Below are 24,865 nucleotides of genomic sequence, written 5' to 3'. Positions count from 1 at the left end.
ACATGTAAGCAAAAAACGAGTTTTTTTTTCCTAGTTATACATACAAGTGTAGAATTAAAAATAAAGGGTGATAAACTAAAGTTCATTTTCCTATTACTTAATGAGAGGAGAAAAAATCATGAGGGGGCATATTGACTTACTTGACTTCACCTCCTGGTTTTTGAGCTTTAATGAATTTACTATAGTTTTAAAAGCTCTCTCTCTCTCTCTCTCTCTCTCTCCCCCCTTAGGCACGTGCACACCATGTTCCTCTAGGCCTGAATATGTGCTTACATGCATTGCTCAATAGCATGGATATTTGTTTCACCAATAACCTTACCCATGGTGTTTTATGTCCGCTATCCATAGGGATTTCCCATATAGCTTCCACTTTTCTTCTCTCCGGTCCAGTCTTTGTTGAAGATTGCTACATGCCATTGTGTATCGTTTGAGTACACAAATACTATTTTACTAAGGTCTCATACTTGAGGTCCTTTACAAGACTCTCTCTCTCTCTCTCTCTCTCTCTCTCTCTCTCTCTCTCTCTCTTGTTAGTTTTATTAAATGCATTAGGTTTCGGTTTCCCCAACCTCTCAAATGAAACATCTTCTCATACAAAAATGTTCTAATTTTTCAATAGCTAGTAACAACCCAAAAAGAGGCGGCCTTATTCTACTTTTAGGCTTGCTCAAGTATTTAAATGGTGGCTATGATGCCATTCTTTTATATGCTCATGTTCTCCAACGTGATGTAGTAGAGATGCTTGTAATGTATGTTGCTTCGAGAAACTACCATAATAACATGTATGGATGATTCAAACACATCACTCAAACACACACACACACAACATAAAATTAACTTCACAATCCTACCAAAAACCATATCCCTTTCTTAGATAGGCATCCAATATCTCAATAGATGAACATTATCTCAAGCTCTAGATATTTTTTGCTCATAGTGTATACCCTTCTGTATTTTGATGAAAAGGCTTATGAGAGAGAGAGAGAGAGAGAGAGAGAGAGAGGAGGGAGAGTTCAATTACGTTCACCTTGGCACTAGATGGACATGCACCATTAGAAAAGAAAGTGCAATTTTCATAGCATTACCCATGGAACTTGAATACTTCATAATGGTGGAGATCTTCATAGATTTTAAAGTGGTTTGAAGCCGTTACTCAGGTAGGCTACATGGCACATATATAATATTTTATTCTACATATATACATGGGACACTATATTCAACTTTGGGACATATAAAAAGATAAGTTTTTATCTCTGGAATAAGAAGAGCTATTTAAAACCACAATAGAAACAACTTGTAAATACCCATTCGCAAAAGGGTGTCTTACCACTAGGTAGAATTTTTACTCTAAACTTACACACACCAATCAAAACATATTTACACCAAATTTGACATTTTCAAAAGCAAAAATTGGGGAATAAATCTCCACCCTTGCCTTGCTTTCATAATTGACTTCTTATGGTGAACCACAACTATACTTCAACAAGCAATAAATGCTAATTAAAACATATATGAAGATCTCCATTTTATATAATAAAGGAAGGCCCTCTAAACATTCAAAATGTTTGATGTGTATTGAATTCATGCTACAGAAGTGGTTGGAGAAGAGCATTGAGAGGGGGATGTTGTCTTAGTGTGTCAAACAAGAAGGGCTGGACTCCAAGGTGTCTACCAGGAGGCAAAAACTGTCACAAAAGAGATCAAAGGCACCTCTTTTCTAAAGGTTTATATGGTTTCAAAATGTGAAATAGAAGAAGCTCTCACCGGAGTAAACAAGGTGCTGATCATGCACAAAGCCAAATCCAACCAAAATGCTTCATGCCAAGAACCCTAGCTTCTCCCCATTCTTCTTGGCAAGCCTAATCAAGCCTTGCCTTTGTTTGGCATCTGCCCCAATCGACTTGCAGAACTCGGTGATGACCTAATCAACCCAAAACATGATAATTAGTGAATGATTAAGAGGTTAAGTATGCTGGTTAATCCCTTGCTACATGTGCAGATTAGGGATTCCCACCTGAGAATGCAACGCGATGGCTTTGCCTCGGAGCTGGTTGAAGCGCTGCTTTCCGATGACATTGCGCGCCACCACCACAATGGGGGCGAAGATGCCCTTGCCTTCATTAATGTTGCCCATTCGGGGCTGGGCTCGCAGGGAAGTCCTTCTGGGTGTGGCCAGTACTCTGAATTTAAGCTGGTGAAGGCCCTCTCCGCACACAGACTCAGTGTGCCTGAGGGAATTTCCATGGCTGTGGCAGAGAAGAAGCTCCGAGCCGGGAGCCACAGTCAGGGACGCCATAGCCAAGGTGAAGACAGCAGCTTAATGGAAACTGATTAGATTAGAAGAAGTGGGGTGTAATTGAAATTTACTGTTTGTTTTGGGTCTGAGAGTCTATAAGGCTCTGGCTATGGTTGCACCAAGCTTCCCCTTCTTCAGCTTGCAGAGAAGAAAGGCATCTGGAAGCTTTGCTACCTTAATAATAAAAGTGCATTGCCTTATTATTATTTTTTTGGGGTTTCGAGCCTTCCCCTCCACAGCTAACCTTCGGTGACGTGTCCCTTCTCAAAACCTCACGCTTGTTGAAAATCACTGGTCCTACAAAAGCCTCACTTTTCACAACCTTAGAAGTCCAAAAGTTTGACACGCCTACCCAACGCTCTTTTTAGTACTACTAGTGCCGGTAGACCTGTGCTTTCCCGTCTTTTGCGACCTCCAAATTCAAATTCTACTCTAACCTCCTAAAACCTCCTCCTCCCCTTCCCGAATCTCCAAATTCTTGTCACGTGGCAACTTTGTGAAACTCTTTCCTTCCCGAACCTCCAAACTCTTGCCACGTGGAAGCTTTGTGAAACTCTTCCCTTCCCGAACCTCCAAATTCTTGCCACGTGGAAACTCTTCCTTTATATAATATATATATAGAGAGAGATGAACACAACCTCACTCTAGACTCTACTTACACGAACATCCACTTTTTAAAAATTTCAACATTTGTGCTTGACAAAACAAGTTGCCAAATGTCATTTGTAAACGATCTCCTTCCTAGTACGAGTAGAAATATAGCCATCCAAATTTTTTATTTTAATTTTGCAAAAAAGAAGAGTATCTAAATAAAAGAAAATGTACAAAGGACCCTATATCAAAGGGTTCCATGTAATTCTCTCTCTAAATTGCTATTTGAGAGTAGCATATTTATAGTTCTACTGATATTACACAAATATAATTGTATATTATATTTAACTATATTTATGTATCTATATAGATAGCTATTATATAATATATAACTCATTGTAACATATAAATTCATTCTAGTTTCTAATTGTACATATTTGTATATGTACATGTAATCATTCATTCACTGAATATGCACCCAAAATGTTTTTCTACATTTAATTAAATAAAAACAGTGAATGGAGTCCCAAAAACTTTGTCGCATAGCCTTTTTTCCGAAAGCTTTTATTTAGTAATCGAAAAAAATGGCACCCTCCATTAATTTCTTTTTTTTGGGGGGGGGGGGCTGGCTCCCCAAAGCACGCTCGCTCTCTGTCATCGCCTTGCTTGTCTCTCCCGGTCTAGGACGGTGCAGAGGCGATTTCTATCTTCTTCCCCTTCTCCATGCCCTCCTGCAAAAAGCTACAACTTCTTCCACAGTCCGCTGCCTCTATTTGTGTGCCCTTGCCTTTTCCTGTTCTCCACACAGCCTTGCATCCATGAGCATTCCGCATGCCTTCACCCTCGTTCGCGAAGCTTTTCCCATGCCTTCACCCACTAAGGGGGTTTTGTATAAGGTTGTGAACATTAGGCTCACCTAAGTGTGTGGGGCATTAAATAATTAATGCCCATGGTAGTGTGCATTAATTATTTAATGCCACACAAAAAGGTAAATAAGCATCAACAAAAAAATATAAGTAGCACACAGGATGATTATTGTGGCACAATCCAAGACATATTTAGGCTTGACTTTCGTCGCTTCTTTGTATGTCAAATGGCAAATGAACGTGGTGAAAAAAGGGCCTAATGCAACGATAAAACGCCATGCAAGTGGCTATGTAACTATTGACTCTACAAAGTTTTGGCAAACAAATAAAGATAGGCTCGTATTGCCACAACAATGTGAGTAGGTATGCATTTTTTTACTAATGTGTTTCATGTACATATATATCTAAGCTCGCGTACCCCTTGACTTTTGATATGCTAATTAATTACTGCAGTATGTGTATTTGAGTAGGTTATCTATCTGCCAATGGTGCATGACATTAAATGGTGGTACGTCATCCCTATTGCACCACGTTCCAAAGTGATGTATAATACATTCACTGATATGGAGCATATGGAGGATGTAACAAGCCGCAATGAAGATGATGTCGAACATGCCAATGAAGATGTTGTGATCAATGATCAAGAAATAAGATCATGATAATGAGGATGAGCGTGCCATTTCTCATGATCATGAGGATGACCCTACCATTGAGGATGACCCTACCATTGAGGATGATGGTGATGTTGATGAGGATGATCAGGGCATCGATACCATTATCAATGGACAGAATATCGATAGTGGAATAAATTTAATCGTAGCCTTACAAATTGATCAAATGGATATTGATGTTGACCGTTTGGCAAGGATGGATCTTATTGAAGATGAGATCAAACCCTAACCAATCCATCACTGTATCGTTCTAAATTGATGACATTTCTATTGTATATGTTGTCTTTTAATTATCATCTCATGATTTATTTTTGAATATATTTCATTGTTGTAAATGCATGTAATGTACTATGAGATGGTTTAAAGAAAATGGTTTTTAATTTTGTAAAGGAATCGCGTGCAATAATGCGTATAATTGTGTGTATATACACGCAATGATACACACGTTTCTGAAACCAGTATACACACGAATTTAGATGCCAATATACACGCGCTGATAGACACGTTTCTGAAACCAGTATACACGCGAATTTAGATGCCAATATACACGCGCCCGATACTACTCATATACATGCACGACCATACACGCGCCCGTAACTTATCGCGTGTATTGAACGCATGTATGGCAGCAGTGTCTTGTAGTGCGCGATTCAGAAGACCTATGCACTAGTAAAAAGATAGTTTTATTGGCCTAGTTTGTTTAAGGACGTCGAGACTTATGTGCTAAAATGCAGTAAGTGCCAGGTCAATAAACACGAACGTCTTAAGGTTGGAGGACTACTCCATCCACTGGAGATTCCTCAAGGGAAATGGGAAAGCATTTCCATGGATTTCATTACCGGTTTACCCAGGGAATGACTCGGTGTGGGTGGTAGTGGACAGGTTAACTAAAATGGCAAAGTTTATCGGCACGAAGAAAACTGTTAAAACACCAAAGTTGGCAAAACTCTTTATTGAACATCTCTACAAGCTATATGGCCTACCCGCAGATATAGTGTTAGATAGAGATAGAAAGTTCAACAGTCATTTTTGGAGGAAAGTCTTCAAAAAGTTAGATACTACTCTGAGTATGAGTACAACAGATCATCCGGAGTCTGATGGTCAAATTGAAAGAGTTAACCAAATTCTAGAGGATATGTTGTGTTCTTATGTTAGTAAGAAGCAATCTAATTTTGGGTACTTGCCCTTATTGGAGTTTGCCTATAACAGCTCCAAACACGGCTGGATTTACACCATTCATGTTAATGTATGGATTCCAGCCGAGATCTCCGATGGTTGGTAGGCCTAGAAAAGGAGAAGATTCAATCTATCAAGGATTTCCTTGAAGATATGAATGATATGCTCAGAGCCGCACGTGAGAGCATTTGTGGCGCTAAGGATCGCGCTAAAACTTATGCAGGATAAAGAACGTAGAAAGGTGTGACCTTTGCAGAAGGTGACTTTGTATTCCTCAAGGTTCCTGCGCAGTCAGAAACCCCATAAAAACGGAAAAGTGTGATAAACTTTCTTTGAGAGATTGTGGTCCTTTTAAAATCCTTAAGAAGATTGGGGACATATAAACTTGAGTTACCGGAGAGCAAGTCCATCGTGTCTTCCATGTCAGTAAACTGAAGAAATCAGTTAGAGAACGCAGTTTCTCCAGAGATTTTGGTGGACTTGATAGAGCCACCAAAGATACCACATGAACCTGAAAAGATTCTAGCGTATCGTGATAGACAAACTTGACATAAAGTGTACCAGGAGGTACTTGTTAAATGGACAGATAGGGATGAGGAGGCAGCTACTTGGGAACGCCATACTGCAATTTCCAAGAGGTTTTCCCAGTTTGTTTTCGAGGACGAAAACTCTTCTTAAGGGGGGGTAATGTCACGTAGGCTGCAACGCATGTGACCGACGGCAAACCGGATGGCCAGACGGGGCTTTAGCGTCAATGCCTCAGCTGGAGCACTGAGGACGTGGCCATCCGGGGTTCAGCTGGAGCGCTGAGGACGTGGCCATCCGGGGTTCAGTGGGAGAGGACGCCCATGCGGAGTCATGGGCGGCCAGGCTAGTGTGGACGGCAGGCCACACACTATATAGCCTGGGGGATGAGGGGCAATCCTCATTCTTCCTCTGCGGGGCTGGGTGGTGAGGCCGTCCCCTCCTATGTGGTAGCACCTGTAGTGGTGCTACGGTAATCTAACATTGCACCTGTGAGGTAGTAATAAATATCCCTCAAGAAAGAGTGCATATTTGTACACTAGATACCAAGATAAGGCAGTTGTATCTTTATCTTGATTCTTGTGAAAGTGCACTCTCTAGCATGGGTTTCCATGGAGGACGACACAGGGGGGACATGTATAGCTTAAGGATGAGAAGAAATCAAGGACCACAAGGGGGGACATGCTATAGCAGATGTATCAATGGAAGGAGCAAAATCTAGGATAATTCTATCAAAACATGATGATATAAGCAAGTGATAGCAATATTGAAATGCTATGATTAGCCTTTCATAATTCTTGATGTTTCAATAGGTCATTCATGGGGAAAGTAACTCACAATAGAGCCTTGATGAGAGGAGTTTGGGATCCTAATTGTTGTTGCTACACCAAGTGTACAAAGGGCCAAAAAAATAATGTTGAGAACACTTGGCAATAAGTCAGGTGTACTCAACAATATGTAGACTTGGCAATGAGCTAGGTGAACGTAGGTCTACAAGGGTCAAATATCTAATGGGGACAGGCTAAGATATGATGGGTATACATCCCATCATTATGCTTATATGATCAAAGAAATACAAGAGATAGATCCCACATGTTGAGGCACTTAGATGTAAGGATTGGAAAGATGCCATGGATGAAGAGATGGGGTTCTATGAGCATGTATAAGGCAAGATTGGTAGAGTCAAGGGATTTGCACATACCTATGGGATTAACTATGAGCATACTTTTAATGTGGTTGCTAAGATGGACAATCATGAGAATAATTATTGCTATGGATGCAACTAAGAAATGGTCCTTACATCACATGGATATAAAGAATGCATTTTTACATGGTGATTTACAAGATGAGGTCTACATGATGGTCCACCCACAAGGATATGAGAACCATGCACATGGATATAAAGAATGAGTTTTTTACATGGTGGTTTACAAGATGAGGTCTAACATGATGGTCCACCCACAAGGATATGAGAACCATGCACATCCATATTGTATTTGTAGGCTGCATAAAGCCTTGTATGACTTGAAATATGCACTTCGAGCACATTGATCAAACAAGATAGGAGAGTATCTTTTCACTATTAGATTCATATATCTACAACATATTTTTCACTATATGTGAAAAAGACTGACAGGGACATTGTTCTAGCATTCATCTATGTTGATGACTTAATTTTTAGGACATTAACATTCATGAGGTAAAAATGCTCCCTAAAAGGAATTTTGAAATGAAGAATTCGGGTGAGCTGTGACACTTCCTAGGTATAGAGGTGATTAAATCACACAATGAGATTTGGCTATTACAGAGGCACTATGCTTTGAACATGTTGTCCAAGTATGGGGATGACAAGTTATAAGCCAATCTCAATGCCATTAGAGAAGAACACAAAATTGGCTGCAATGATCTTTTGGAGGACCCTACTATGTACATACACATTGTAGAGAGTTTGATTTACATGACTATTACTAGATTACATTTGAGCTATTTTGAAAATTTTGATATTAGTGAAAATTGTATATGCTCTTTTCTAAACAATATGCTCCCTTCAGTATAAATTTTGATAAATTTAGTTCTCATGTTTTAACAGTTGACATCAATATTTGTAATCATGCCTTTCTTAGAGATAACTTGAGTAAAGGTCTCAATCATATTCTGTCTCTGGTGTTAAATCATTTTTTAGCCTTTGATGAATTATAGAATGGATGGTTAAATGTTTGTAAAATACTTCAGATAATACCGTCCAACCCAGTGACCATAAATTCTTCATTAAAAACTTATTTTTTAAAATTTTTAATAAAAAATTTCCTAGACATAGATCTAATAAAAAGCCATGGTTTCTAACTTCTAACATTATGGATAAAATTACTTGGCTTACTCATTATTTGTTTATTTGGGGTTTAGATAAATCTACCCAAACTCCTTCATTCTTGTGTAAAAAAATAATTAGATTGGTAGCCTTAGATAGGTTAAATTCTCATGAATTTATTGATAGTACTCTTAATATAAATGATATTATATTGAATTATCAATCTAAATTGAACCACGTAAATGTTCCTGTATCCCTTTCTTTTAACTTCCCATATTTAATGGGAATGTATAAAATTCATAAGAATTCATTTCGTTGGTTACCTAATGCTCATAATTGTATTTTTTCTTCCCTCACTAACTTGATTTTCTCTAGCTTATCGTTCGACACTTAAAAAAGCAATGATTACATACACTGATTTATTACATCATAAACTTTTTTACCTTCTCTCAAGTAAAGACTAACACTTTTTGGCTTATTGATAATCATTTTGATTTTTTCCTTAATGTACCTTGCAAAATCATTGATATTGCTACATTTGATATAACTTCTTGTTATGAAGCTACTCCACATCATGGTCAAGATAGTATAATTGAAGCTTTGCAAATACTTTGTAGGTTTGCTCGTGATCTAGGCTTCTCATGCTTTTAACATAAAAATAATATATTTTTAACATAAAAATAATATACTTAATCTTACAAAAAAATTTAAACATGATTCTTTAACCGATTCAAACAAAAATATGCTTGTTCCCGATGTGGTGCAACTTATACTTGTTAAGGTATGAAATTTAGTTTATAAAAAGATTATCTAAACTTGGCAAAATTGAACTTAAATATTTTAAGCTTTCTTTTCGGTATATTGATGACTTATGCTTTATTAATAATCCAAATATTTGCCTGTTTTTTAACCCAAACACTAAAAGAAGTATTGATAATCCTTTTTGAATATTTCAACTCAATATTATTTTCATAAAATCTACACACATTACTCATGGTGGTGTAGTCAATGAAACTACATTTCTTACTTCTCACTTCTCATGTTTAAATTCACTTACTGGAACGTTGGTTTCCTCAATTGCATGGAAAAAGGATAAATTACCTATTAGAAATGTTTCATTTATTCACTTAGATAGAAATAGACCTAGAAGTCTTACATACAAAGTTTGTGTGTCCCAAATATTGACCATTCTTTATTCAACATCAATGGTAGGAGAAGCTTTTAGCTACATAAACTCATTTTTGTATTTATCAAAAATGGTTTTCAAAAATGTATTATTCAAAGAAACATTATACAATTCATTTCCACAAATTCTTTTCTTAGAATCAAGTACCGGGTCACTGAACTTTTATCACTTCTTCATGAAGGGTAGGGCCACCACTTGGTGGGGCCCATACCCTCACCTTATGGTGTTCCATATTCCTGGGTATGGGGTGGGAAACACACACACAAACCTATGCTTTCACACTCACTAAATAATATTCCTTTATCTCTATATCCCCCCCCCCACACACACACAAACCTATGCTTTCACACTCACTAAATAATATTCCTTTATCTCTATATCCCCCCCCCCCCCCACACACACACAAACAAGTAAACACACACACACACAAACACACAAACACCCTCTCTTGCACATCTTTGGCTAGATGCATCACTTAATGTTTGCAAATTTATTTACAACATGAACCTAAAATTTGGGATAACTAGCATATGATTACTCATTAGTCTTCTCACCTGACCTCATGCATGTGAGATATTACGCGATTGACAAAATGGTTATTTCTAATAAGCCCACTCTGGCCGCATTCTCTTTCTGGCTCTAGCTGACGCTAGCTGGCTCATGTTCATGGCGCTACACATGTTATGGAGAGGTAGACGACGATGAAAGAATCAAGGCTATGGAGATACGCTAGCAGAAGTTCTTAATATCACTTTTGGAACGTCCTCCAAGCTCCACCTTTTACAAAGGAGCTAGTGAGTGCCGAGACACTCACTTAGCTTGTTTATTGTCTTTTGGATGTTAATCTTGTCTCTAGTATTAGCATCAGCTCTGGAAGTTCCTCTTCTCAAGTAACTCTTGTTGATTTATCTCGTATAGCGATGGTACTCTTTTATGGAAGACTTATGGGTTGATGGCTACATGGAAACTCATGGTATGCTGACGCGCCTGTGTATGACTTGTATTATATTATAGGATGATGACCCTTGGGAATCCTATACATAATACATATTTAACTCTGGATAATCTAGATGTAGGTTTTTGAGATATTTCTTGGATCTTATACCACAATCAATTCTGGATTATTTTTGAGATATTTCTTGGATCTTATACCACAATCAATTCTGAATTATTTTTCAAATAAGAATATTGGTGCTTGGATTTTACTGATAATGTTAGGTTATGCACATTTTATGACCTAACTACGCTGATATAGGAGTTTCGATTGTTTTTTTCAAAAATTTTGACATAGACGTAAAGAATGGCTCTTAAATCCAGTTTTTTGTGCATATTGATCCTAGATCACAAATGGTTAAGCAGAGCTAATAACACGAATTCGGTAAAATGTATTATTCAAAGAAACATTATACAATTCATTTCCACAAATTCTTTTCTTAGAATCAAGTACCGGGTCACTGAACTTTTATCACTTCTTGGTGAAGGGTAGGGCCACCACTTGGTGGGGCCCATACCCTCACCTTATGGTGTTCCATATTCTTGGTTATGGGGTGGGACACACACACACACACACACACACACACACACACACAAACCTATGCTTTTTGCACTCACTAAATAATATTCCTTTATCTCTATCTCACACACACACACACACACACACACACACACACACACACACACACACACACACACACAAACACACAAACACCCTCTCTTGCACATCTTTGGTTAGATGCATCACTTAATGTTTGCAAATTGATTTACACCATAAACCTAAAATTTGGGATAACTAGCATTTGATTACTCATTAGTCTTCTCACCTAACCTCATGCATGTGAGATATTACACGCGACTGACAAAATGGTTATTTCCAACAAGCCCACTCTGGCCGCATTCTCTTTTTGGCTAGCCGATGCTAGCTGGCTCATGTTAATGGCACTACACATGTTATGGAGGTAGCCGCGATGAAAGAATCAAGGCTCTGCAAATACGCTAACGGAAGGTCTTAATATCGCTTTTTGGATACGTCCTCCAAGCTCCACCTTTTACAAAGGAGCCAAGTGAGTGCTGAGACACTCACTTAGCTCGTTGATTGTCTTTTGGATGTTTGCCTTGTCTCTAGTATTAGCATCGGCTGTGTTGCTGCTAGGAGTTCCTCTTCTCAGGTAACTCTTGTTGTTTCGACTATGTTTTTTTCAAAAATTTTAACATAGATGTAAAGCACGGATTTTAAATCCGGTTTTCTATGCGTATTGATCCTAGATCACCAATGGTTAAGGAGAGCTAATAACACGAATTCGGTATTATAATTTCTAGTTTTTTATGGGTTGCATTAACCATGGAAGTAATATCATATTTTAGAACTATATAAACTGATTGGCTGGACACAAAAGACACATACACACACCCTCACACTTATAATTCACACAAACACTCATAACAACCATGGTATGACACAGTAAACACACACACACACACACTCACACTCACACTCACACACTCACACGCACATAGTATGATACACCTTACATAGACACACACACACACACACACACACACTTACACATACATATTTAGTCATCTTTTTGCTACACGTACCCACATATATAAACTTATTCACACATTCACATGCATATTTTCATACACACACACACACACACACACACACACACACACAATCACACATTATATTATCTGAATTGTCTTCTTTCTAATGTCTTGCATAGGAAGCTATGCTTCTTTCATAGGACTCATTATGCTTCTTACATTTCATGAAAACATTGTTTACGCATATGTGCTCAAGGACATTATTGGACTAAGCAATATGCATTCATTGAAAGAGAGAATTTTATATTTCTTTTGTTGATAAATAAAGGCTTCCTTTACTATTAAAATGTGACCTCTATAACATGAGGGAAGAGGTGGCGAAACCTATCTTTCCAACTAAACAATTTAACATTCTAACTTGAGTTGTTTGTTGGATGGTGGCAGGTATAATCTCTTCCACCCATTTTCTTAGTAAATGGTGACCTATATGTATGTTAATGGCAAGCATTTATTATTAGTCACTCTTCAATGGTTCTTTGCTCATAGGTGTTACTTTGCTTGAGCTAAAATTTGGTGTAACATAATTGTAACCATTCATTTATGTTTCTCTAATATTCAAATTGCCTTTAATTCCAAAGATTGTGTCCATGTAAATGGGATGGTAAACTAAAACACACACAAGGAGGAGGAGGAGCGGAGAGAGGAGAAGGGAGAAAGATTACAGAGAGGAGGGGGGAGGAGGAGGAGGAGGAGGAGGAGGAGGAGAAGGGAAGGGAAGGGAAGAGGAGATGAGAGAGATTAGAGAGAGATTGGTTGAGGAAATAAGCTCCCTCAGGAAAGCTCGTTTTTCACCCACCTCCCATATTAGAGAGAGACTAGTTGAGAAAATTGGAGAAGCTTAGTTTCTTCACCCACCCCTTGTATTAGGAATCTTAATTTAAGATGTGAGGGATGAAAGAGACTCGACTACAAGCACCTTCAATCACAATTCATCTTAGGACTAAAGGATAAGATGCTTCACAGCACCTATTGAAATGGATCTAGACCAAATATCAAAGAAATCAACACATAAATTCCACATCTAGCATCTATTTGACAAACATTAAACACATATGAGAAATCCATGTGATTATGATGAAAAGAGAAGAAATCCATGTGACTATGATGAAAAGAGAAGAAATCCACTTGCACACGTAGCAAAGAAGGTGTGTGCATAAGGCCTAAGTGGTTTAACCTCTCACGGTATATGATTCTTATTTGTCCCACCTTGTTGCATAGGAGTCCTCAATGCACTCGTCCCCTCTCTTGAGATCTTTGCTTCCTTGTATCAAAGATATCTTGCCTAGAGGACATCCAAGTGTTTCCAACACTAGGCCTTGACAATGCATAGCTCCTTGGCTTGCATTGCATCAATATCCTCTTCATCAATATCCTCATCAATTTGCATGTAAGTATTGACGAATTGAGCCGAGTCTTTATACTCTTTCTTAATGAAATTCTTAGCCTAGAGGACATCCAAGTGTTTCCAACACTAGGCCTTGACAATGCATAGCTCCTTGGCTTGCATTGCATCAATATCCTCTTCATCAATATCCTCATCAATTTGCATGTAAGTATTGACAAATTGAGCCGAGTCTTTATACTCTTTCTTAATGAAATTAGGCATTTCCATCCATATATCAAGCTTTCCTATGCCTTTTGTTCAATGACATATGCTCCCAATCATACTCAACCACATCACTGTTAACATACAACTCCTCTTCAAGCATAGAAGATTGATTTCCCTTGGGATGTGAAGATACTCTTTTATGTTCTCCAAGGGTTCCAAATGTGTAGACCAAGATGTATGTTACTTCCCATGTAGTTGAGAGAGACCAGCTTGGAAGGATGTAGACTTCATTTCCTTCATGAGAGGTCTTCTAGCCTCTGCCATGAATCTACTTGAGGCATTCTTTGTAGGATTCTCATAGTAGGTAGCCCTTGTAAAAGCCTCTTACATAGTTTACTTGCCTTCCTTGTGACCACCATGACAAGCCTCTTGCATAGCTTCCTTTCCTTCCTTATGTTGAAATATACAAGTGAATAGGGTGTGTGCAGGAACAAGCCAGGTTGTAAAAGAGAATCTATAAATGTGAGAGAAACTGTGAAAAGGTGAGAAGTATCTACTGGGAGAGAATAAAGGGTAGCATGAGGAGATTTAGGAGGTGTGGAGATATTCCGGGAGAGGTGGAGAGAATCAAGCAAAAGAGGTGGAGTGAATCAAGGAGAAATCAGTGGGATTAGATGCTTGGATGTAAACTCTATAAATTGAGGCATTGGCCTAATGAGAATTTGCTGGTTTTTGATTATCCATGCCTACATTAAGCTATCAATTAATTGCTCTCACTAATCACAACTTAATTATCATAATCTCTTTGTTAATGATGTTGATTCTAGCATTTGATCTACCATAGCTCATCACATTGCTGCAAATTTAACATGGTATCAGAGCCTAGCCTAGAATCCATCAAGTTTATGAGCCCATTATCTTGCTAATCACTTAGCTAATTAGGATTAGTAGATAATTAAGTTTTTAACCTCTTTTTCAAGTAGCCTCATTACCCCTAGCTGGTGGAGGAGCTCTCTCTCCCTTCATACATAAAATTAGCCCAAACCACTTTAGCCACACATAGCCACAAGCCTTGTGCTTCAGCCCATCAAGACAAACAAGCAAACCGCCAATGCAAGTTGCTGAAAATCGCGAATCTACAAGCGCCTTTTTTCTGAGGAAAAAATGAGATATTGTCTACACCAGGCAGAATGGCTCTAATTTCTCTTGGCCCTAGGGGTCTTCAAGGGTGCTCTACAAGTTGGTGTAGATAGATTTTGATTTGATCAAGTCTACAGTGAGATCCAAGCTCTTCATCAAATCTGCAAGTGACTTTGGTAAAAAAGAGATTAAGCATTCAATGTTTGGTCAAATCTTGTGTTTTTTGGCTTAATCCTCTACTAGACTAATTGCTATCGATGGCCTTGAAAGTATTTGAGCTCATTTGAACTCTAAGGCCTCAGATCTGGACTCCCCGCATACTCTGTTTTCTGCACACAAAATAGAGGATTAATTTGTTAATCAGTGATAATTAATCAACACTAATCACTATTTTTTGGTGCAATTGGGGGTTCAAATTAACCACGAGGTATCTAATACAAATCCCTATAACTTCATATTGCAATTTGGAGATTGTTTGATACTCCAACCATTCCGTACAGATTTGTTACCCTTGGTTTAATGTAATTTCTGGTGATTTTATGTTGATAAATCTGTTGTAATCATCACCTAAACACCAGATTGAGTTGTAAAAGGGTAGACACTGTCCTTAAATCTTGAAATTAGATCAGGAGGTAAGACCCCCTTCACATCATCATGAGTACGGCACAAGAGATAGCCAAATTTAATGGGGAACAGTTTTACACATGGCAGACAAAAACCATGTATCTGCTCATGAGGAAAAATTTGTGGGGGCTAGTTGAGGGAAGAGATGAATGCCCAGAGATGAGAGGGAAAAATGAGTGGAAGAGTAGGAATGAAAAAGCATTGGGACTTATTGCACTCAGTTTAAATGATGAAATCATTCATCATCACATCACAGGGATATAGTGGGCAAAAGATGCATGGGATGAACTCAATAAATTATTTGGCACACAAGCAAAAAATTTAAAGGTAAATCTGTTAATGCAATTCTACAAATTAGATATGAAGGAAAGGAAACCTTTAATCACACACTTGAACAAATATAAAAGCATTAAGCAACTGGCAGCTATTGGCAAAAAGGTAGAAGATGATGAGACACTAGTAGTGCTTCTGAAGAGTGTGGACAAAGGTGAATATGAAAACATTGTATGTACCTGAATTGAAGCTACACAAGATAGAAGGAGCTCTACTAGAGCAAGAGACTAGAGGCAAAGAGAAGAAATGGCTGGACTCAACAGCAGGAGAAGAAAAAGCATTCTTCACCCGAAGAGGATTCTCTTGAGGACGAGGACGAGGAAGAGGCAGAGTAGGAGGAAGGACCTTCACTTGCCACAACTGTGGAAAGCCAGGACACATGGAGCAAACCCAGTGGATAAGGAACGGCATCGGCAAACTTCATGGAGGCTCCTAAGGAAGTGGAGTCAGATCATCTTTTCTGAGAGAGAGAGAGAGAGAGAGAGTGAAACTCCACAACCCAATGTAACCTACCCTAGCAGAGTAAAACCACCTCTGACCCAACGATGATGTAGGCCATGTGGTAGATGTATGTGTGAGCACTTTAGTCAAGGTCACGCGCACTTGTAGTAGCCTTGGACACATAGAGAGAGAGAGAGAGAGAGAGAGAGAGAGAGAGAGAGAGAGAGAGAGAGAGAGAGAGAGTGTGTGTGTCAAGGACTATGAGTTTAGGGACTTGAGGCACTGGTCGCGGACTATCAAGTAAGAAGGAAACTTGGTATAGGGTCCAAGTGTGCTAGGATTATTCACTTGAGGGGAGGTGTTGAAATATACAAGTGAATAGGGTGTGTGCGGGAACAAGCCCTTAGCAAGAGGCTGTAAAAGAGAATCTATAAATGTGAGAGAACCTGTAAAAAGGTGAGAGTTATAAATTGAGGCATTAGCCTAATGAGAATTTGCTGGTTTTTGATTATCCATGCCTACATTAAGCTATCAACTAATTACTCACTAATCACGTCTTAATTATCATCTAATCTCTTTGTTAATGATGTTGATTCTAGCATTTGATGCTCATCACATTGCTGCAAATTTAACACATTATGACCACCATGAGAAGCCTTGTGCATAGGTTGTTTTCTCCCATGCATACCACCAATAGTATCTTCATGGTGTTGCTCCAATTGGTCTTCAATATCCCCAATCTTGGTAGTCATGAATTCAAACCTCGTATTCAAGGTATGGTTGATATCCAACCTCTCCATAAGTGGCTTGAAATCGAGTCTTTCCACAAGTAATTGCAAGAGGGCATCATTTGAAATGGCTTGTGCACCTTGAGATGTGTGCTTATGAGTGCCCCCCATATTTGCCTCCTCTTCAATTTTCTTTGAAGCTTGCCCCATTGATGGAGAAGCGCTTTTATGAGTACTTGTCACAATCAATTGCTCTTTCAAATCCTCCATTGCATCAATGTTGCCATGCTCCATTAACTTCTCCCCTTCCATGTCTTCTTTGTGACCAATGATAGCTTCCCAGGGACGACCTTTTGGCTTGCCGGCCATAATGGACTGTTTTGAGAAAATTACCAAAAAGTGGAGCTAGGGTTATCCAATTTGAACAAACTAAGGCTCTATGTAAAGGTAATGAGATGAGGAGCAAGCCTATATGATTAGTTTAAGTTCAGTATGAGCCCTAATACTCTTGTTTTGGGTTTTTATGAAATAGGCATCCACCAAAAATGGGCCGTAACTCCTAGTCAAAATTTTGATTTAGGTAATATTTAGCTTGTTAGGATCCTTTTGAGGAGTAGTACACACCTATAAGATTAGTTTTGGTTTACAAACTGCCAAAACAGGACTGTCCTATGAAAACGGGTATAATTGCTCACCAATAGCTCCAAATGGTATGCTGTTTGGCTTGCTTGGAAGGTGTAAGGATGGGGAATGAAGTGTAGGTGTCCAATTTGGGTCTACCCAAAACGTCTACCCAAAACGTCATGGACTGAATTGCACTTTTTGGGTCTACCCAAAACGTCATGGATTGAATTGCACTTTTGTAAAATCTACAGATTGTGCCTAAATGTTAACTGCAAGCATCCCCTTTGCATACCCTTGCACCAATGCATTCCAGCATACCCATAGCACCATGTGGCATCCAATTAGCATCCTTTCAATGCATCTTGACTCAATTTTGGGAAAAAATTCCCATAACTTTGTTGCATTTGGAGGCGGATCTCAATCAATACAAATCTAATCCAATGCAATCAAAGAGATCAACTATGCATCCTTGCATAACCATATTGTGAACCATTGATTGTTGCCAAGTGCATTGACAAGTGTCCTTGAAACCATTTCCACTTGATTGGATTGAGAGAATCTGTGTAGAGGTTTTTGATGTAAGTCGGTGTAGAGCTTTTGCTTTGCTGATCTCCCGACCAAACCTTCTCACCCTCTTACCAAATTTTAAAATCCACTGGCAAGAGTTGAGGCCATGTCTTCACTCCATGTACCTAATCCTCCGATGTACCACTTTTCCAAGGCACTCATGGCACACCAAATTCAAGACATTCTGCCCTCCACCAATTGCCAAGGTACCCTCACCACATAACTAGATTTCTAATAATGCAAGAATCAATGGAAAGCATAAAAAGGGATGAGAGCATAGGAGACATACCAATGGCATTTATAGAACATGCCAATCATTACAACTCATATATCCAATAGCCTTTTTGCTTGTCCCAAATGATTCCAAAGCCCCTCACCATGGGCTCAAGAGTATAAAGAAAGGCATCCACATTAAGCATGAACCAAATCCATCATAATGCATCCAAATAGCTCAATGTACTCCTCTTTCCACCATTTACGCATCGATCTAGTCAAAATGAAGATATAATTACCATTTGAATCACTAATTTTGATGTGGATTCAAATGAAATCCCATATTTGCATGTATGGCCACCATGATGAAAACCCCATAAAATCAAGAAAGTGGCATGGAAACTCTACTCGGGGGGGTCACTCACAAAAAATGTGAATATCACGTGCGTTCAACAGAAGCATAATTTTAATTTATGAAACTTACAGAAATATATTTACATAAGGGTATGATTTAAAATTTTTCCAAAAAAATTTACAGATTCATAAAGAAAAGGGGATATTATATAGATTAAAAAATTCACAAATAAGGGATTTAAAATATAGGCCTTGAACGCACGCGATATGGATATTTTACATATAGTGACCCCCCCGAGAAACTCTATCACTCTTGTTTCTTGATCAAAGAAGCTTGCAACAATAGAAGGACGCACCATTGATAAAAGGAAAAACCCTAAGAAGTGATCATGCAACCCATTTTTTCCCCTTAAAAAAAAAAGCAAGAATTAGTGCTAATCATCATGTATTAGCAATCATGCTTGTATCATGAAAATTAGACACAAGAAGTAGCTAAATTCTTGCATTATGATGCTAATAATCAATGTGTGCATCTTGGGCTTCCAACACCATGAATAATGGTAAACAAAATGATGGCAGCCTCATGGGCAAAATGTGTAGAAAATCGTCAATAAGAGGAGCCATAGAGAAGTTTACACAAGAGGCAAACACTTGCTAGTTGTTGTAGCAAATCTTGAAGCGGTCTTGTTGCTCCACAATCTTCTGATGAACTGATTGTTAAACTTGATGAAGTTCCACCTCCCACTTCAATACAAATTAGTGTAATTTCAACCACTTCCATGGGTGAGAAGATCTCTTATGACCATGCCCCATTTGTAAGTAAGCAGCCTTGGAGACAACCAACGATGATGGATCAGTCCTGCTTAAGCCCCTGCCACCACCACCACCACAATGCAGTCCATGCACCCACCCTCGAGCGGCTTAACCTTAGTGTTCTACCCCCTCTTTGCAGGATACAACCGAGAAGAACTAGGATAACCTTAAGGACAAAGAGAGGCATTGGTAGCCTTGCCCATGGCCCTTGCCCATGGCCCATTATTTACATATTTTGGGTCTTAGTTTTACTACATTACACCTATACACCAAAATGTATACGTCTTTTGATCATTATAGCAACAAGGAGGCTATTGATTTTGATTATAATTTGATGGATACGATCCCTTGCAATTAACCAACTAGTGTCCCTTCATCAAAAGCTTTCATCCTTAAAAGCACATCAAACCAAGAAAGAAGAAAGTTGAATCGGAGGAATGAGTGTTGATGATATTGCACCTTTGTTGCTCATAATCAGCTTAACTAGCATTGGCAAGACAAGGAACAAACCCTTAGGGACACCTATACAAGTGTATAAGAAGAGACCTAGTTTTGGCGCAGGACAAGTTAGGGTTACCCACATAAGTGCCTAAGAAGAGACCTAGTTTTGTGTGCAAGGTGTCATTAAAACCATATAGACACTAAATGCCCACATTTGATGCAAAAACCTCTCCTATATTTAAACTCAGTATTGCATGCAGACCCTCAACATGGTGGAAAGCACTTGGCGTCTCTTTAAATTATTCATCTTCCAAGTCTTCTTCAGAGATGTCCAACAATTTCATTGCTTTGTTTTTTCCCTATTAATATATAAGACATCTCCTATATTGTGCGCATTATGAGGACCTTAAAAACCATAAAATTTTATAAGGCTATAGCAAGCGTAACTCTCTCCTACTATTAGGGATAATATTAACTCCTTCCACTAATAAATCCCCAAGGTAGCCACCACCACCTTTACCAACACCACTTGTTATGCAACCTAAATATGCCAATGTAGCCCTTGCCTCTTTTGATTTTGCCACTACAATCACCTTTCGAAGGATAAATATTATAATAACTAATGAGCACAGTTTTAGCGAAAGAGGTGCAGGACACAAAGTCCAGTAAATTCAAAAGTTTTAAGCTCTTGGAGAAAGCAAGACTAATTTACTTCCTTTGGTTCGAATTGGTATTTAGATTCATTCCATGTATACCATTAAACTAGGCTCTTGCTAGGTGGAAGGACATGAATAACCTATGTGAAGGCCACCACTACAATGTTTTCATTGTCAAGGCCTTCATAAAGTGTAGAGCGCCACGCAAAAGAGAGGTTCACTACAATGGCTCTTGCATAGGACACAATGCCGAATACCAACCCAACCCTCTGACAATGTTGTGTACTAGGTGTGGCCTTAACCATCCATATAAAGATTAGACCTTGAGACAAACTATTGATTTGATGCCCAAACTCAATCCCATGATAAGTTTGCATTTGTTGAGCATATCAGGAAATGGATCATCCAAATGATTCTCTAATGTAGTCACTTAATTGTTGCAAGTAAGGAGAAATAGTTATGTAAAAGAAGCTATAAAACAAGCAATTTAAGCCTTGACTTCACTTAATTCTCTTTAATGTAGTCACTTAATTGCAAGCAAGGAGAAATAGTTATGTAAAAGAAGCTATAAAACAAGCAATTTAAGCCGTGACTTCACCGGTCGATGGAAATGCAAAAAATTATCAATTAAATAAAGAAAAGCCTACCAAAAGTTCTAGGAGATAGAGAGCAAGGCCTGTAGAAAATTATTAATTAAATTAAAGCCTACCAAAAGTTCTAGGAGACATAGAACAAGGCATGCGAGCAAAGGTGATGACCCAATCTTCTTCCTGGAGCAATACCACAAATGAAATTGCACCTAAAATGAAAAGTGCCTCCCTTCCATTGATCAACCTCAATCAAAAGGTTTAAGAGAGAATCCAAGCCTTGTATTGGAGAAATGCTTAGTTGAAGAAGCACAAATGGTTGGGTGGTTAGGGAATGTTAAGCACAACTAGAAGTTGTGCCATGGGCTAAACCAAAATTTGATATAGTTGAGCATGAAGCCAAGGATTTAGAACCACAAAAGTGTTATCCCAAGTGCTGCTCAAATTGATAGTTGAGGACTTATAGAGGCTCTAATGTGGAAAGATAGTTTTTCGTGATGACTTTGTAGCTCCCTCAATAAAGGAGCTTGTGTATATTCTATATACCATTGCATGTTCCCACAAGTTCCACTACTACTATAAGAAAATATTGGCCCATGGAGGGATCTAAAAAATTCTACATGCACATATAGAAGAGCCACTTGAGATTGAATCAAGTTTCAGCTCTCATTTGAATGCCAAAACTTGGCATGGACTACCCAGAGTGCCCATGAAAAAAATGGAAGGATATGTCAAAATTGATGAAAAAAATGATGTGGGGGCCCCACGATGGAAGATCGAGTAAGATCTTCCCTTTTAGTTGGTGTCATGTGTTTAAGCCATTGTGTGAGCTCGCTCAAATTCTACATTATGTGGGAACCTCTCTAGGTTGGAGGTCCAACGGCATTTATCATGCCTAGAAGTGTCCATCCTTCATACGTAAGCCTAAGGGTCCACCCTAAGGTTTATTTATCATGGCTCTTCATACATAAGCCTAAGGGTCCACGCTAAGGTTTATTTATCAATTTTAAGCTGACGTGGAGTCATGGAGGTAACAGAATAACCTAACTTTTGAAAGACCATGGTACCCCTCCGTACCGTGGCCTTCACCTCGATCTCGCCCATTTCGTTGCCCTTATCTGCAGAGGCAAAACCCTGATTCTCTGCGGCGACATGGCGATGCCCGTTTTCGTCAGAAAACGATAACCAACGGACTCATGAAGCCAGAGGTTGCCCAGAGCATTCGAGGCCTTTGATCTCGCAGATTTTTCTGCTATGGATCCAATTTTAGGTTTCGTTTTGCATAAATCCTTTACAATGTTGAATTTTCTGCCGAACCGTTTCTAGGGTTTCCATTTAAGGTTTTTAGGCTCGTGAAATCGATTCTATGGTTTCAGTCAGATTTGTAGAACAGGCCGTTTTCCACAATATTATGGAGAAATGCTCGTGAAGAAAGAACAAAATACATAGTCTGTGAGAGTCCTGTGCTGAAAGAAGGGGTTCTGTGCCATGGCTGATCCGGATGACACCGACATTGATGCCCTTAAGAAGGAGAAGCTGAGAGCCTATGAAGCTTCTCTGGGTGGTTTTGAGCTCAAGGCTTTTGAGGCTCTTGAAAGAGAGTTTCAGGAGGTATGGTACCCCAGCCCATGTGAATAAAACCCTAACTCTGGAAAACCTAATTCTGGAAACTTTAATTCTGGAAACCCTAATTCTGAAAACCCCAATTTGATATCGAGTTTTTTAAGAGTGTCCCAACTTGGTGCTAACACACCATTCGTTTTCTTCATTTGCAGGTTCTGCAGGAATTGCAACAAGATAGGAGCTTAGATCGTTTCAGGGGAGAGTACGAGAAGCTACACAGAGCACTGAAGAAGTCTCATGGTTGGTGTTCTTTTTGGCCTTTTTCTTTTCGGGCTTAGCCTGCCCGTGCTTAAGGCAGGTCTTAGTGGCATCTCAAGCCAAAAAAATTGGTTAAATGAGTTTAATATTGACAATGAGATTAGATCCTCAATGGTTGTGATTTTTGAGAGGTCTCTCACATAATTGTGATTTTGGGCTCTCACATAATTAACCCATTTTTATTGAGATGTAAAAGTACTCAAGGGGGTAATCAAGCATAGCGTTTTGATAAGCAGGTAAATTCCAGTAATGAACCACTAATTTGTGATTAATTAGACCCAGAAGTGGATTTTGTGTCAAAAATGCACACCCATAAAATAATTATGATCAATCTGACCTGCGAGAATTTGATATGGTTTGAATTTGTTCTTACAAAAGGCCACACATTATATAGTTATGATTCATCTGATCCGTGACTAGCCCAAGCAATTTCGTCGCAAGCTACCTTGGCTACCTCTTCACATCAATATTTATACAATCTGAAATTCATAGTATTCAATGATGAAGTCCATGAGGCCATGACTATGTTGAGATCATGACAAGGCCATGTGGAAGACCTTGAGGCCATGTTATTTGTGCAATGTGAAGACCATGAGGCCATGACTATGTTGAGATCATGATGAGGCCATGTGGAAGACCTTGAGGCCATTTTATTTGTGGAATGTGAAGACCATGAGGCCATGATTATGTTGAGATCATGACGAGGCCATGTGGAAGACCTTGAGGCCATGCTATTTGTGCAATGTGAAGACCATGAGTCTATTGGGCCATGGTATTTGTGTCATGACGCCAAGATGAGGCCATGATGAAGTCCTTGATGAAGATCATGATGAGACCATGATGGTCTCCCCTAGTCAATGCAACAATGACTAGGGGTAGACCATGATGAGGACCTTCATGGTATTTTTGTCATGAGGCCATGATGCAGCCATTATGAAGATGTGAATTTGGTATTAAGGATGCAAAGAAGTAAAAAATGTAAAATATTTTTGGCTTAATTTTGCATGATTGTCTTTCGTCTAGTGTGTATGCATAGAGATCTTTTAAGGGGAAGGGGATTTGATGATCTAATCATTTGATATTCAAGAGCTTCTTTTTTTTTTTTTTTTTTTTTGGGGGTGGGGGGGGGGGGGGGGGGAAGGAGACTTCTATTAAGTATGAGTAAACCTTACAAAATCACGGCTGGAAGTAGGAACAAAACAAAACCTCATCCCAAAATGTAGGTTGATCTCAACAACTGTGGGGCACATAGGTGCCAAGAGAGTCTTGTGGGGCACATAGGTGCCAAGAGAGTCTTGTGGGGGTCGTTGAGAAAAAGATCCCTTGATCCCACTCCCTCATGAAAACAATGCGCTTTGCATGCAGAGATCTGGAAAGTCCCCTTTATACGAGCCCCATGTGGCCATAAGAAAGTGAATAGTATCTCCCCATATAGTACGAATGCACTGAGTGTCGTATATTTGAGTGCCCTCAATAGCCTCTGTGGATTTGGCCTTCCAAATCTGTCAAGCTGTGATACTAGCAATGAGCTCTCAAGTAGTACCAATCCTTTGCAGAGGTGGCCTATACTGGGTATGAGGAATATCCTGTAGCATGTAGCGTTGGGCCATACCTCTACATATCATTATGGCAGTGTCCGAATCCCTGCCCTCAAAAAATATTTGTGGACCAGAGTGAGTGAGCCATGC

General features: G+C 39.0%; 2 protein-coding genes across 4 annotated transcripts in view; one reads left to right on the top strand and one right to left on the bottom strand.

The window, feature by feature from the left end:
• Positions 1 to 1,512: 1,512 nt before the first annotated feature.
• Positions 1,513 to 2,452, bottom strand: LOC147617515 (protein PROTON GRADIENT REGULATION 5, chloroplastic-like). The gene is made up of 2 exons (XM_086775772.1): positions 2,015 to 2,452; positions 1,513 to 1,921 (listed from the first exon to the last, which is right to left on the bottom strand). The coding sequence occupies exons 1-2, from the start codon at positions 2,294 to 2,296 to the stop codon at positions 1,817 to 1,819; spliced, it is 387 nt and encodes a 128-aa protein (XP_086631898.1). The 5' UTR covers positions 2,297 to 2,452; the 3' UTR covers positions 1,513 to 1,816.
• A 19,854-nt stretch (positions 2,453 to 22,306) lies between these two features.
• LOC147617514 (cilia- and flagella-associated protein 58-like) overlaps positions 22,307 to 24,865 on the top strand; it is a 67,876-nt gene continuing 65,317 nt past the window's right edge. The window contains exons 1-3 of one of the 3 annotated variants that reach the window (XM_086775771.1): positions 22,310 to 22,566; positions 22,673 to 22,907; positions 23,072 to 23,159. In XM_086775771.1, coding sequence (XP_086631897.1) covers positions 22,785 to 22,907; positions 23,072 to 23,159 — 211 coding nt within the window. In that variant the 5' untranslated portion in view covers positions 22,310 to 22,566; positions 22,673 to 22,784. Of the gene's footprint in view, positions 22,908 to 23,071; positions 23,160 to 24,865 lie in introns of all 3 variants that reach the window. The other 2 variants (XR_015262234.1, XM_086775770.1) reach the window with 2 other exon arrangements.

Source organism: Cibotium barometz, chromosome 36 (genome assembly GCF_041138505.1).
Source record: "Cibotium barometz isolate CiBa-2024 chromosome 36, ASM4113850v1, whole genome shotgun sequence".
In the NCBI taxonomy this organism is placed as follows: Eukaryota; Viridiplantae; Streptophyta; class Polypodiopsida; order Cyatheales; family Cibotiaceae; genus Cibotium; species Cibotium barometz.
Note: the sequence above shows the minus strand (reverse complement) of the source record. Positions and strands in the feature narration are given on the sequence as shown.

What these genes read in the sequence shown, in the direction of transcription:
- LOC147617515 (XM_086775772.1), bottom strand. Translation starts at nt 2,296, where the DNA reads ATGGCGTCCCTGACTGTGGCTCCCGGCTCGGAGCTTCTTCTCTGCCAC. An exon ending in CCATCGCGTTGCATTCTCAG is followed by an intron (nt 1,922 to 2,014) that starts GTGGGAATCCCT and finishes TGGGTTGATTAG; the next exon opens with GTCATCACCGAGTTCTGCAA.